At 37.8% G+C, this 15,451-nt stretch overlaps 1 protein-coding gene across 13 annotated transcripts in view; it reads left to right on the top strand.

Annotated features, from left to right (window-relative positions):
• LOC105045284 (uncharacterized) overlaps positions 1-15,451 on the top strand; it is a 53,288-nt gene that overhangs the window by 36,490 nt on the left and 1,347 nt on the right. For 6 of the 13 annotated variants that reach the window (XR_012141474.1, XR_012141476.1, XR_012141475.1 and 3 more), the window contains 3 exons: positions 8,721-8,817; positions 12,742-12,938; positions 13,207-13,293. Coding sequence is in view for 3 of the 13 variants with exons in the window: in XM_073257803.1 (XP_073113904.1) it covers positions 8,721-8,751 (31 nt within the window). In the remaining 10 variants the exon portion in view is untranslated. Of the gene's footprint in view, positions 1-6,931; positions 7,064-8,720; positions 8,818-12,741; positions 12,939-13,185; positions 13,294-13,787; positions 14,088-15,451 lie in introns of those variants that run through there. The other 7 variants (XM_073257800.1, XM_073257802.1, XM_073257801.1 and 4 more) reach the window with 4 other exon arrangements.

Here is a 15,451-nt window from a genome sequence, read left to right as displayed (position 1 = left end):
AGGAAGAGCAAGGAGAGGTTGCACCCATGCGTTTGGCTTCTACTGGTAGATGCCCGCGCTCCTTGCACGCATCCGATCCCCGCCTCGACCGACGAGCCCCATGGCGGCCTTGGCCCTTGCATCGGTTGCCGACCCACTCCTAGCCCTGGCCTTATCGGTGTACCGCAATCCAAGCGAGTGGCTCCGAATAATTTTTTTCATTGGCCGACCAATCCTCAGCTACTAATCTCAACATCGGCCTCCAGCCCCTGATTTTAGTCGTTGGCCCTCGAGAGGCCTCATTATAATCCTATCACATCATCCCATTTAAAAAGGGCAATGGTCAGGAGTAAAGCAAAGCAAGCCCTCCCCCTCCCCACACATTCAGCTCCTGATTTTCAGTCCATGCAATTAATAGGTGTGTTCGCATGTGCCATGAGGTGACAACACTCACCAAACTTAAGAAAGTCTAAAAGTCATGCACCAATTTCAAGGACATTCAACCAGGGGAGAAAATCTCTAACACTCGCCGTGCAGGACCCTGACGGGACAAGGCGGGATAGCGGGACCAATCGTTCATCAGGCACCAATCGGAGGGGAAAGGGATGGCCTCTCCCTATCGCTACATTTATGGCTTTCTCGGATGACGGCACCAAGCGGCCGACCACCTTCATTAGGCATTCTTTCAACCTCATGGCCAACTTGTGATTGGCCAAAAACCGCTCCTTAAGCACTACGATCCCAAAACCAATGGGGCCTGTTGGGGGGTAGTACCTTGGTTATGACGAAGACATAGAAGAGAAGGGGAGTCATGGCAAGTGACATGCAGAAATATTATTACTTACCTTCTAGATACCTTAACACATAACTTCTAGAGCCGATCCTAATTTTGGCCACCGACTTAAGTTTGGACGGTAGATCCATGCCTCGGCCAAGTCAGCTTTCAGCTCGAAGATGGCTGTCGGACTTCAGGCACCGATCCAAGGAATATTGTGGCTCAAGCTTCTTCTCCAAGGATCTTTGGCCAATCCTTACACCTAATCATTTGTCACGTCAGTGACTATATCAAAATATTTTGGAAAAAGTTAATCCCCTCGTAGTCCCACCGAATCATGATGCTCTCCAGTGAGTCATATCCCTACAAACAGCTGTCTACAGGTGATCGGATGGGTTCATGTCAAATCACGCCATCCAGCGACGCATGATTGGCCCCGAGGCCTACTCTCCTCAATCCTTGATTTGGTCGTCGCATCCAATAATGTCCATCCGAAGCCTCCAAGTAGCTGTTAAGTTCAACCATTAAAGACAATGACTATTATGATGACTCTTAGGGACTTCTCTATTGTTCGATGACATCATCCTCTTTAAATATGAGGATAGTCATGAACAAAGCCACGCCACCCCCAAAGTCTCTAATTGTCAACTCATGGCATTAATGGAGGTGGCCTCCACATACTATAAGGTGACGCTACTCATCCATTCAAGCAAATCAAAAGGGTCAGACGTGGTGCTCAAAACCATGATGAGGAATAAAAAAAATCCTTTACGACCTTTTCTCTCTCCAAGACTTCCACTCTACCTATAAAAAGATAATCTGAGGACCCCCAAAAGGTACACCTCTCCTTCTCATAAACGCTCGTTCTTTTTCTCCTGCTGCGGAAAATCTGGCTCGAGCATCGAAGGGTCCCCGTCGGAGCCAATTCCGACGGAGACTTTTCTTGCAGATCCAGCCACCGTCGACACACCGGATGTCGCCTCGCTCCAGCACCTCTGGCCTAGGACGGATTCCATCTGCAACACCTTGCTTGGGCTTAAAACTTGACTCAAGATTGATCAAGCTTTAATATCCCAAGCTCGAGCTTGACTTGATGAAAAAAATGCAATACTTGAGATCAACTCGACTCGAATATCAATTGAGCCATGCTCGAGCTCGACTTCAAGCTTTAGCCTACTCATAATTATATATATCATAAATAAAATAATATAATTAGTATATATAAAAATTTGAATAGGCTCGCAAGCCTTCGAGTCGAGAATTTTGCTATTCGAGCTTGATAGTGGCTAAGTCGAGTCAAGCTTGAGTAGCTTGCGAGCAGCTCAATTATTTTGCATCCCTACTATAGGCTTATCTGCTTCAAACTTGATTTCGAAGAGAGATGTGGAGAATGCACTTGGGACAAGGAGCAAGGAAGAGGGGCTATACCCCTCCCCTCCGTGATCTGGTGTAGTAACCTTCCAAAAATATTTTATATTAGGGAAAGCCCCCACCCCCCTCCCAATTTTTTTTAAAAAAAATTTCAAAAATTATCTTCTCACCTCTTGAAAGCAAGCATTTAGTTGCCAATTTAACCAGATTTACTTTTATGGCTCCTGAATTTAAGGCATGATCATTAAAACAGCTAGTGATATTAAGATATTATGCTTGGCAGTGATATGTCAAAATGATTTCCTTAATATAAGGGCCATGCTCTTAAAAAGTCATGTCTACACTAGATATCTATTAGTGAAAAGGCATATCTACACTTAGATATCTATTAGTAATAACCTCTATTACCATGAAGGTATTTTAAGAAATTTGTCTATATATTATTACTCCTTTTGCTATAAGTTCATTTTTCGCTCTGCGGTTTAACCATGGACTAGTCTGCTTTAAAAATTTTAAGATCAACTAATATTGGAAAGTATAATCTGATAGGTTTATAATGAAAATTTTCTATTTAACATCATTAAAATATAGAAAACATCGCACATGAGATATGATGAATATCAACTTCTTTCTCTTACGCCAAACAATACTACAAACTAAAATCTTATTACATTGATAGATCAAAATATGATGATTAATATGTGCATTTTGTTGCCCCTGCCCATCCTGGCTCTGCCTGTACCCTACAAAGGGGACCCATAATAGTTGCATTTTTTGCCCTATGAAATAAGGAACATTGATAGAGTGCTTGAAATAAAACACATCTACACAACGATCAACAAAAGAAGAATACAAATGTACGTGGTTCGGTATCCTAGGACTTGGAGCCTACTCCATGGAATACCAACTCCTAGGCGGCTATGTAAACCTTAGAGAGACAGATGTCAACTGCATTATTATATTTAGGGTACACTTGAGATACAGCAGGAGGAGAGTTACAAGAATACCCCTTAACTGACCAATAAGGCCTTAGCCAAATACAACTAAATCACCAAATACAACTAACACTCCCCCGCAAACTATACTGGGGAGGAAACCAGGCATAGTTTGTCATGGAGACAATTGTGTTGCCCAACAGATAGTGCTTTAGGAAAGATATCTGCAACTTGTTCTTGGGAAGGTACATATCTAGTTGAGACTTCCTTAGCTTCCACTTTCTCTCTTATGAAATGATAATCAATTTGGATGTGTTTACTTCTATCATGCATGACTGGGTTGGCCGTTAAAGCAAGTGCACTTTGGTTATCACAAAGTACTGTTGAAGTTTGAACCTTGATTCCAATGTCACCCAACAACTGTCTAATCCAAGAAATTTTTGCTACAACTGCTGCAAGAGCCCTGTACTCAGCTTCAGTGCTAGATCTAGCAACGGTCTTTTGTTTAGAACTTTTCCATGAAATCAAGTTGCTACCAAGATAGACACAATATCCTAAAATCAATCTTCGACTATTTGAATCACCTGTCCAATCTGCATCAAAATAAGCAACTGTAGCACAAACTTGATTCTTTAATTGTGTGTCAACGGTAAATTTCATTCCCATCTTGATTGTTCCTTTAGTATACCGTAAAATTCTTTTGAGAGCTTCAAAGTGAACTATAGTGGGGGGCATGCATGAATTGGCATACCTGATTCACAGCAAAACTAAGGTCTGGTCTTGTTAATGTTAGATATTGCAAAGCTCCAGCTATACTCCTATAATGTTCAGGATTGGAGATCGATGGACTATCAGCTCTTCTTAATCTCTTACTTGATGACATTGGAGCAGCTACAGGTCGACAATTTGTCATTCCAGTTTTCTTCAACAGATTAACTGTGTATTTATGCTGAGAGAGTTTGATTTCATTGGTAGTTCTATCAACTTCTATACCCAAGAAATATCGAAGGGGGCCCAAATCTTTGATACGAAATTTGTGATGCAATAGCTCCACCTCTGCAATAATCTGCTCTGAATTTTCTATCACAATTATATCATCAACATATAATAATAATACCACAAGAACATTGTCTTTTTTGAAAATAAAAAGAGAGTTATCAACATGAGATTTCCTGAAACCATAGCTATATACAGCCAACTGAAAAACTTCAAACCATGCACGTGAAGCCTACTTTAACCCATATATTGAACGGTTCAGCTTGCAAACATATTTACATGGATCAGCCTCCTCAAATCCTTGTGGTTTTCCCATGTACACCTCCTCCTTCAAGTCTCCATGAAGAAAAGCATTCTTGACATCCAATTGATATAATGGCCAATTATGAGTCAAAGCAACTGAAAGAATAACTCTTATTGACATAATTTTAACAACAGGACTAAATGTTTCCTCGTAGTCTAGGCCATATTCTTGATTATACCCTTTGGCCACTAACCTTGCTTTAAACCTCTCAATAGTACTATCTGATTTGTATTTAATTTTGCAAACCCATTTACAACCAACTACATTTTTTTCAGCTGGCCTTCTAACAATGTCCCAGGTTTTGTTTATATGCATTGCCTCTACCTCTTCACGCATTGCATCGACCCATTTGTTGTCCTTGGAAGCAATTATATAATTCTGAGGCTCTTCAATTTTACCAACACAATCAACATTTGTAAAGAAGCTCTCATTATCTGCCCATCTCTCTGGTGCCTTTCGGTTTCTAACTGGTCTTCCAACATTTATCTCAACCTGTTGACTTTCTCTGTTTGGTTGATCTGGAAGGAGCTGATATGCATCATCTGGTTGTGATGGAGTTTCAAAATGTTGTTGCTGCTGACCAATAACCTTCTGATCATGTTGAATTTCTAGTTGTGTTCTCAAATTAGTTCTGCTATCATCCAAATTCTGCATGTGTGATGTTGAATTTGGTTGTCCCTCTTGTGTTGAATTTTGATTTTTATTCTCTTCATGATATTGTCTTGAATCGCTGAATATTTGTCTCTTTTGCTGCCCTCTTTGTCGTTGATATGTAATCACCTTTGATGCAGATTTAGTAGCCTCATCCTTTGAATCATTTGTGCTAAGTTTGCTGGGAACTTCTTGTGAATTTTGCATGTCAAAATGTTGTTACATGGGTGATTTGCAAATAGATGAATGCTGCTGTTGATTATAATTCCCTTGAGATTGTGTAATTGGCACCTGGATATCACTTACAAAATATTTGGTCACAGTATCTTGTTCTTGTGCTATCAAATCTTTAGTCATATAATTCTTATAAATAAAAGCTTCATCAAAGACAACATGTCTAGAAATGTAAACTTTCCTATTACAAGGATTATAACATCTGTATCCCTTGTATCCTTCCTCATATCCAATAAATATGCATTTCTCAGCCTTAGCTTCAAGTTTATTTTTTTGTGATTGATCTTTTAGCACATAAACAGGACAACCAAATACTCTCATGAACTCATAGTCAGGTTGTTGATGGTATAGTAACTCAAAAGAAGATTTTCCCTTAAGGTTTTTGGTAGGCAACCAATTAATAGTGTACACAGCAGAATGAAAAGCTTCAGCCCATAGATATTTGGGAAGTCTAGATGCAAACATTATACTTAGGTCGGTTTCTGTTTTGTGTCTATGTTTTCATTCCACTACCCCATTTTGTTGAGGGATATAAGGACAAGAAACCTGATGGACAATTCCATTGTTATTGAGATATTCTTTAAATTCCTTTGACATGTACTCTCCTCCACCATCACTTCTTAAGAACTTGATTTTGCACCCAAAATGATTTCTGCAAACAATCTAAAGTGAACAGATGTATTGAAAACTTGGGACTTTTCCTTTAGGAAATAAATTCCAGTGTTCTTGGTATATTCATCAACAAACACAACATAATACCAAGAACCAAATAAAGAAGCTATATGGGCTGGCCCCCACATATCTGTGTGAACAAGTTCAAGAACCTTATTGCATTCAATGTTTGACAAAGTAAAAGGCAGCTTTGTTTGTTTGCCCAATTGACCGGCTTCACAAACTTTATTACATGGTTCGTAACTACTCAAGGGAATCAAATCTAATTTAGACAAATTCTTCATGACATCATAAGAGCAATGTCCAAGCCGAAAATGCCATAAAATGGATAACTCAGAGGAATCAACAGACATAATGAGGATTGGGAGGCCTTTAGAATTCTCTTTTATCGTATATAACCTCCCTCTTTTGCATCCTTCAACGGAGGTTGCCTGGGAAACTCATTCCTTCAAGAAGACAGATGAGGGAGTAAAGGTGCATTTTGAGTTGTTATCATTAGTAAATTGGAAAATAGATAACAAGCAATGTTGGAACCAAAAAGACATTCTTTAAAACCAATTTACCATAGGTGGTGTCAACACTCACATCCCCAACATGTGTTATCTTATGCCTAGTTCCATCTCCTGTTATAATATATCCATTTCCTACGTAGGGCTTTAGTGAACTGAATTTACCTGGCATGTTTGCAATATGATTGGCTGCACCAATATCCAAGATCCATGTATTGTCCTCCTGACTTGAAAGATTCATTTGCTGTAAATTGGAAGTCAAGGCTGCAACATTCTGATCCCCAGAAGGTTCATTGTTGAAAGACTGATTCTCATTCTCATAGCGAGCATAGTTGGCAACAATATGTTGTAGATCCCAACAGTTGCGAGCGTTATGATTCATACACCCACAAAATTGACAAACTACATTTGCTTGATCAGAATTTTGGTTTCCTCTGCCTTTACCATAAGAACTCTTTTGACTTCCTTGAAAGTTTTGATTTTGGTTGAAATTATCCCTGAACAGATGGAGTAGTGTTCTGACCTCTACATGCATGATCGGGAAAACGACTCCAGAATTGTTCTCCTTGTGAAAAGGAAGTTCTACCTCTACCACGACCACCATGCCACCTGCCTTTGCCCCTTTGTCCTCTATTATTACTAATAGCAGCAGTGACTAATGCATGTTGAGCATTCACAATGTTGCCAGAAGTGGATGAAGAACTGTTGTTTACTCCTCCCAACATTTTCTTCAAAACAATATTTTCATGTTGCATAAGAGAAAATCGTAGTTCATCAAATGTGGGATAAGGTGGCTTGGATATCATGGATGTAACAAACATCCTGTATTCATCTCACAATCCATTCATCACTTGTAAAACTTCATCTTCATCTTCTACTTTATATCCAACCAAAGAGAGTTCACTGCAGATGAATTGGATCATGTTACAGAACTCCACTGAACTCATTGGTCCTTGACGAAGATTCTGCAACTCGCTCCTCGCTCCTGAGCTCCAAAATCTTGGCTTTAGCAACCTTAGAAAATGAATCTCGTAAGCAGGTCCAGAGTTCCTGGGCTGTTTGAACATCAACAACTTGATAAAGTATGTCTTCATTCAATGTAGATTTAATCCATGCTATAAGTTGCTGGTCTGAGGCCAACCAAGTGTGATAATCAGGATTGAGAGCAACATCTCTGTCCTTTGCTTTATTTCCATCATCATTGGTCTTTTCTTTTTGGACTTCTATGAACTTTGCAGGAACATTCACACCTTCTATGTGATCCTACAGGCATTGTCCATGAATGAATGGCTTCATAAAACTTTCCCACACAAGATAATTAGATGAAGTAAGCTTAATCGATACTATTTGATTAAGCATGCTAGGATAAGACAACTGTGCTGCACTGGGTGCTGCAGAGGATGAAGAGGACGCCATAAATCTCACAAGAGATCAAACTGTATCAATAAGAACAAAAACTGATCACCACCAAGGAACACCGAAATGCGATCAGCGAATAAAACCAGATCTGGACGAAGAACACCAAAATAAAATCAGATCTGGATGAAGAACAAAAACTGATCACCATCAAAGAACAACGAAACACGATCAGCAAATAAAACCAGATCTGGATGAAGAACACCAAAATAAAATTGATCTGGACAAAGAACACCAAAACACTTGAAGTAGGAACGCACCACCAAAAAAAAAAAAAACGAGAACCAAAGATCAGAACAAATTCGATCTATGGCTCTGATACCATGAAATAAAATGCATTCACACAATGATCAATAGAAGAAGAACACAAATATACATGGTTCGGTCTCTTGGGACTTGGAGCCTACTCCACGGAATACCAACTCCAAGGCGGCTGTGTAAACCTTGGAGAGACAGATGTCAACTTCATTATTATATTTAGGGTACACTTGAGATACACCAGGAGGAGAGTTACAAGAATACCCCTTAACTAACCAAGCAGGCCTTAGCCAAATACAACCAAATCACCAAATACAACTAGCAGTGCTCAGTGATGGTATCATTTGTACTTGTGCCTTTGGGGCTTCCAACAAGATGGCAGGCAATTATTTCTTGGGGGAGAGTTTCAATAGAAATAGCTGCTTCTTCTTCTATTAGCACTATTAGTCTACTAGTTCTTGATGTTTATAGCACTATGCTTCTGTTTAGTTGTGAGTTTTCCTCCTGCAGTTACTGTAGTTCCTCTTAAAGTAAAACAATTTTTATGACTTACACTAAAACAAGTTTCATGCTTGTTCACATATTTCTTTCTTGTGTCGACATTGTTGTTGCTTATGCAGATGCAAACTGTTGCTGTTGGAGCTGCAATAGTTCAGGCTTGTCTACTTCTTGCTGCAGTAAAGAACGGTAGATGATTTATGATGCCTTATGCCAAAGGTATGTTGGAATATGGCGTGATGTGATGATATGGATGTTTCCCTTCTTCCATATTCAGTTAGTATACTGGTTGACATGCACAAAGTGTGCTTTTATGTCAGCTATGTTTCAACAAACTTGTGTAGTTGTGTTCCTTCATTTGGGCATATGCTAGAAAGTGAAATGCTTATTCGTGCAAAAGAGGTCTGATTTTTTTTTAACTATCCTTAATTTCTAGAGATATAATTTTTTTAACCACTGTCTACTCTTACAAGTAGCATGTGCAAATGTACTTAGAGCTTCAAATACAAATTCAAGTGGAAGAGTAAGGTATTTGACAGCGCTCATACGTAAGATAGTTCTGGGTATGGACAGGAACATTGATAATCTTTTCAACTATTTGCTTAGTGGATCACCAGATTCAATTAATGAGTCCTTTTCTGGTAGCAATTAAGTGAAATGAGAATAAATTATATTTCCATATTATATTATTGTTGAAAGTTTTGTGAATGTCAAGGCTTTTGTAGGAGCTAACACGATCTCTGTTAAAAAATGGAGTTCATTAGGTACACTAATTTTAAGCTCCCTTTATCGTTTTCTTAATTGAAAGGATCTGTATCTAACAAATACCACACAACATGTGATGACATCATACGGAATGAATGAATCTTTCTGGTGTTTGTTAGATGTCAATCCTTTCGATTCTTTTCTTTTGATGAAATCCACAGGAATGATTCCTTGTGAGTTTGGGACCTGACAAAAGCTTGACCTGCAGGACCTGAGGTTTTTCCTAGTTGTCCTGCAAGATTGTGATAAGTAGCCAAACTAGTTAGTAAGGCATTATGCTAAGTAAATTTTCAATAGCTGCCAATGGGAGTCTAAGGGATCTGTCAAACCATGGTTGTCAGATAGCCTAGGTGACCCTGCACGACTGGCCCTCCTCTAGCCTAGGTGTTTAGGCAACTGCCTGGGCGTTAAAATATGTACAAAATTTACAAAATACTTATACTTTTATATATTTCATTTTGTAATTAAAACATACAACTTTATCCATAAACTATACAAATCACATAATGCAAAGATATATTGGCAATGATTAATGCGTAACTTCTACCAAAAATGCTGTACTTCAAAGTCTATCAAAATTCTATTATTTAATCTAAACTTATAGAATACAAATAAACAACATCAGTATGTCTGTGCTAATGAAGATAGAAGAAAACAAAGTATGATTTTTTCTTTCTAGATGCTAGAGCACACTAGAACAACAAAAATAGAAATGAAAATAGAAGAATTTGAGGTAAATGAGCATAGTTAGTTTTTCTCTTCTTCCTGCTATATCAAATACAGCCAAAAAAAAAAATCTAGCCTTTGAAAAACCTCTCTCTCTCTCTCACACACAACATAAATTTCTTGCACTTTTCCTCTTTGACTAATTACTATTTAAGAAACCAAAAAAAAAATGGAAACCGAAATTTCAGAATAAATCCTTCAAAAGTTCGGAATAGCCATTGTAGAACAAATTAACAAAAGATTGTAATAGAAATAACAATATACATTTGAAGCATATGATTTTTTTTTTTTTAATAAAAAACCAAGTACATATAAGGCCCTAAACATTTGGGTAGAGTAATTCAGATAGTTTAAAGAGAAGACACAAAGCTAGGAAATTAAAAATCTATTGGAGTGCCTCATGCTCTTTGATTGTCATGTAAAAAGGGCAAAAATCCTCATTTTGGAGGATGGACCAACCCCCACCCTTAAGGGTTAAACAACATCAAGAAGAACACAGTTGGGGGGGAGGGGAGTGAAAGAGAAACTTGCCATCGAGAGGGGGAGTAGAGTGCAGACAGATGACTGGTCACAGTCACTGATAGTTGTCACCATCGACTGTGGACGAATCTTCATGGTTGGATGAGGGCGGAGAGTGTAGACACATAGGTGAGAAACCCAAGTGATCAATAGTGGGGATGGATGGGTTGAACGGGATTGCCCCCATGTCTCTCTCCTTCTCTTGTCCCCCCCAACCCATCCCCCCTCCCTGCCCCTTCGTGGTTTGACCTGATCTGGACTGTCAAGTCAAGTTGGGCTCAGCTCTGGCTAGGTCGGCAGTGAGATGGATTGTGCTGGGTAACCCACTTAAATTGGAGAACCAGGTGAAGCCGGAGCACCCATGCAGGTGCAACCTTAAGAGAAACCTTAGAGGAGAGGTAGCAGATCTTCTTGTTTCCTGGGCACTATATTCTAATTATTTTGTGCCATTTGGCATTGCAGGACCACTGAGATATAGTGAGACACTGAAACTAATATTTTCCTTTTGATCTTTGCAGTGGTTTACCTTTATGTGAAAATTTCATGCAATTCTTGATGATCTAAATGTTGATTCATACACTTACAGGCATTTTTGATGTGGCTTATTTTTTGTTGGGCTAGGATATGAGAATAATAAACTTGAAAGTTTGACTCTATGTAAATTAAGGGTAGACTCTAGTGCTTCTAGTTAAGGGCATAGACTTGTTGAGTATTGTTGGGTCTATAGGATGAAGAAAGGTGTTGATGACAATGTCAAGGCTTCTTATGTGAGAGTTGTCACACAAGACGAGATTGACTATGTGGTGTGATCTTGGATATCATCCTGGAGAAGTCCATAAAGATCTTGGTATCTATTATTTTGCAGGTTTGAGTTCCCATTGGTCGATGTCATGACGATGTTCTCATTGACATGCTGGATGATGACCCAGTTTGAGGGGTCTGCTGCTCTAAGGCAGGAGAAAATGTAGTCAAAGTGCTTTTTCCAAGGCAAGATGAATTAAATTGAATTAATGGCCTGAAGAACACATCCAGATGTTAGGGTGTCTAGTCAAATTAGATTGTCAAGGTGCTTGCTTCCTGGAAATCATGGAGTAGAGTTTCTTGGGTTTAATTCATGAAGGTTTTTTTACTGGAGTTGGTGTTTGTTGGGTTTTATGCATGAGTCTTTTAGATGATTTACCTCATTGAATTTAGTAATTGTTGGATATAGTATTATTTTGTGCTTAACTTTTAGGGCATTACATATAGTCTATGGTCTATACTGCATGTTACAGTACTATGAAAGGCATAACTGATGTGGTTTGGGATGTCACAGAGTTACCACATTTTTTAATTATCCATTTATTACATTGTACAATGTGGGTATTCTTCACTATGCCAATGTAGAAAGATAGCCCTTTTAAAGTTTCACAATACCTGATTGTTTCAATTACCGTTTAGCTACTGCCTTCCTGACTTACTGTTCTCCTATAAAACCTGTCATTCATATTCAGATTGTTTGCTAGATGTATACTGATTTTTTTTGTTAAAAGTTTCATATTAAAATATGAATATAATTATTTTTCTAGAATAAAGAAATGTTCTCCTTGATCTCATGAAAAGAGATTTGCATTTAGCGGCTAGTCGAGTACTAAGTGATGTGAATGCATAGCTGCTAGATCTGTGATGCTAGAGCATTCATGCAGTTCTTGTATGGTTTGTTAACACATATTGTTAATTGGGATCAGATTTCAAAATGATAGCACCAAATTTAGTAAAAGCAAGAATTTTGAATTTAAATGAGTTGTAATCCTAGGAAATGGAACGTGGGGATCCTGTGTTGTGGTGGCATGTCTCAGTAGGTGAAGCGCACTGCATAGTTCCTTTGTACTTTTTACCTTAGTATCATGCATGCTCATGTTGGATATTAGTGAGCAGCTTGAATTTGTTACAATTAGAGAAATTCCTCCTGTTTGGGTAGATGATCTTTTGTCTGTTGTTTTAAATTATTGAATGTCAGTATTTGGTAACAGGTTAATCTACATGAATACTTTATAGTCAACATTGTGTATTTAATTCGGTTATTTTTTGCCTTTATTTTTAAGATACTTATCACTGCCTTTTTGATTCGTGAGTCTTTTGTAATTTCAACAGGTTATAAATAATAGGGAGACACTTGTTAAACTTTTCATGAAGCACACTGGAAATGAGAGTATATGAACAATTGTTATATTTCTAAATTTATGGACTACAACCAAAAATCTGACAAGATTTGTTAATTAGCCTGTGGAGTCTGATGTGGAGGCCATTTGAACTCCATTAAGGCCCAAGAATGTGGGGTCATTGACAAGGTACGTTTTCTTCTTTAGCATGTGTTGTATCAATGTCATATGCGCAGCTTATTACATGTAGCTAATACCCTCTAGAACATTGCAACACATGGTGAAGCATGCTCTATGATTTCATTGCTTTCATGTCCAGGTGGAAACCATTACAACTGATACCGTTGTTCAAAGATTTTTACACCATGACATTATGAGAATATGTGTAGGTTGATTGATGATGAAAAAGAAATGTAAGCTGATTTTTATTATTTAGTTGTTGGTATTCATGGCACAGATTTTTGGTGTGGTGAAGAGAAGATAATGGCAGCTGCCCTCTCTCTTGAGGAATGGGACTGACAAGCAAGAATTAATGTCGTTGATGGTATGTGATTTTTGCTAGATTGAAAACCTTTTATTTAGCAGTAAGCATTTCCACTTTTTCTGGATCCTTTGCACATCTGAAGTTTTTTAAATTCTTGTAGCTGTGTCATCGAATGTTTCTCGCTTTAGATATTATGCAAAGACAACATGGTCACGAGTTACAACATTTTGTTTTCTTTATTACAGTCTTTTTCACGCTATTCCACTAGTGTAAGGATGTTACTATAAGATATGAAATAATGTTCGCTGTCTCATTATTGGATCTCATACCGATACTATCCTATTACTGCATCAATACACCGAACTTCATTATTTAGTCCTTTTCAGATTGTTCTACAGATGTAAGGATGTTACTGTAAGATATGAAACAATGATTCGCCATCTCGATAACCGTATCATTCTGTTAATATATGGTGGCCGGTTCAATATACTGACACTCAGTATACCCTCCGTACTGCATACTGGTTTATTACTGATATGGTATTGTGCGGTCAGTGTGTAGCGGGACTGGCTGGTTTAGCAAACCATGATATGAAAGCTTCTAGTGGCTCTTGGAGGTGCGGATGCCATTTGTGCAGAAAGTAATGAGGCAAGAGAACACCCAGCTATAGATAAATATAATGGAAATTGATTGTAATGCTTAATGCGGTTGACTGTGCTGAATGTCTGAGTATAATCAGTCCATTATACCTCAATGTCATGCACTTGAGCATTTCAAAGCTTGAATAATTTGAATTAGAAGAATGATACATGTTAAGATGTCATAATCAACAGGCTTATCTATTGGAATTTTCAGATAGAAAATTTGCTCTTAATGAAATTTCTGAGCAGAATCAGTTGATAAATTATTTTCTGTCTTGTAATATACTATTTTATGCAATAGAAAATTAGCATGGGTGAAAGAGTATAAACATGATTAGCTATTTAACATTTCATAACCCTTCTAATGCATCCATGAAATTTATCTAAGGTACCTTACCCTATAGGTCACATCTTAACTGGAGTTGGATCAAGTTCTGGCATATCTACTTTTTGAGAACATTTTCTCCCAGATACACTGTTGGGACTTCAAATCAATGATTGAGCTCTACATGCATCCAATTTGACATTTGCTATGAATTTTTCTTTTAGAAACAATGGTATTAAGGCTGGCTTGCTTATTATACCAAGTCAATGGTCAACTTAGTATAAGTTTGGAATTTAATGGAACTTGGTCATGCTTAATGTAATTGATCTTGCAGAACATTCAAGGATGGTCAGTCTGTAATATAAGTTTGGAATTTCTCATAACACTTGATGTCTGAACCTTGAGCTGAAAATTGGGTTACATTGAAGGATTGATCATTGATTTAATGAACTTAAAACTTATATTTTCCTTAGCCAGAAAGAATGCAGAAAATAATTGATAAAGAAACAAAGGAGGTTCATCTATATTATTATAATTATTTAGGTTCAGATATTGTGAAATGCATAATCCAAGAATTGAAATCAAAATCTAAGCTTACCTGGAAGCCCTAGTCTATCCCTTTTTTTTCCCTTTGAAAAAAAAAAAAATCTGATTTTATATTTCGACCCCTCTCTTGCCGTACATGACCATGAGCATCAAGGGTGCTAATTGGGTTATGGAGGATACATTTCTGGATGTAGCTGGGTTCAAACTAAATTAACATAGTAAGCAATGTCGATTTGCCCAATTGTAATCATATCACCATGTTTTTAAAGCTCAGCTTTATTCGCCACTGCTTGCATAAAACTAGAAAGAACTAGCTTTCCATTAATCGTGTCTTGCTTATTATACCCGGAACCTGTGATGGAACCTCTTATTTGTCAAGGTGTTCATACACTTGCATGGGTTTACTCATTTAGTCATTGATGATCATCATAGCTTTTAGCTTGACTGGGCAATGGTTGCATAAGGCTTGTGTGTAGTTTGAATGGATTAGTTTTCCTTTTTTTCCCTGATTTTTGTTAGGAAGCTCTCTGTTTGTTTGAGCTAGAAGCAATACCCACATTTTGACAGGTTTACTTTTTTATATGTCTGGATTTCATATTGACTTGAACCATTTACAACCTTGGAGAAAATCATATATCTAATTAAGGTACACTTATAAGCACTATTTCATTAAGTTGTTTGTCCCTCTTATAGATGCTCATCAAAG

Source organism: Elaeis guineensis, chromosome 5 (genome assembly GCF_000442705.2).
Source record: "Elaeis guineensis isolate ETL-2024a chromosome 5, EG11, whole genome shotgun sequence".
Lineage (NCBI taxonomy): Eukaryota > Viridiplantae > Streptophyta > Magnoliopsida > Arecales > Arecaceae > Elaeis > Elaeis guineensis.
This window is presented reverse-complemented; position numbering and strand designations above follow the sequence as displayed.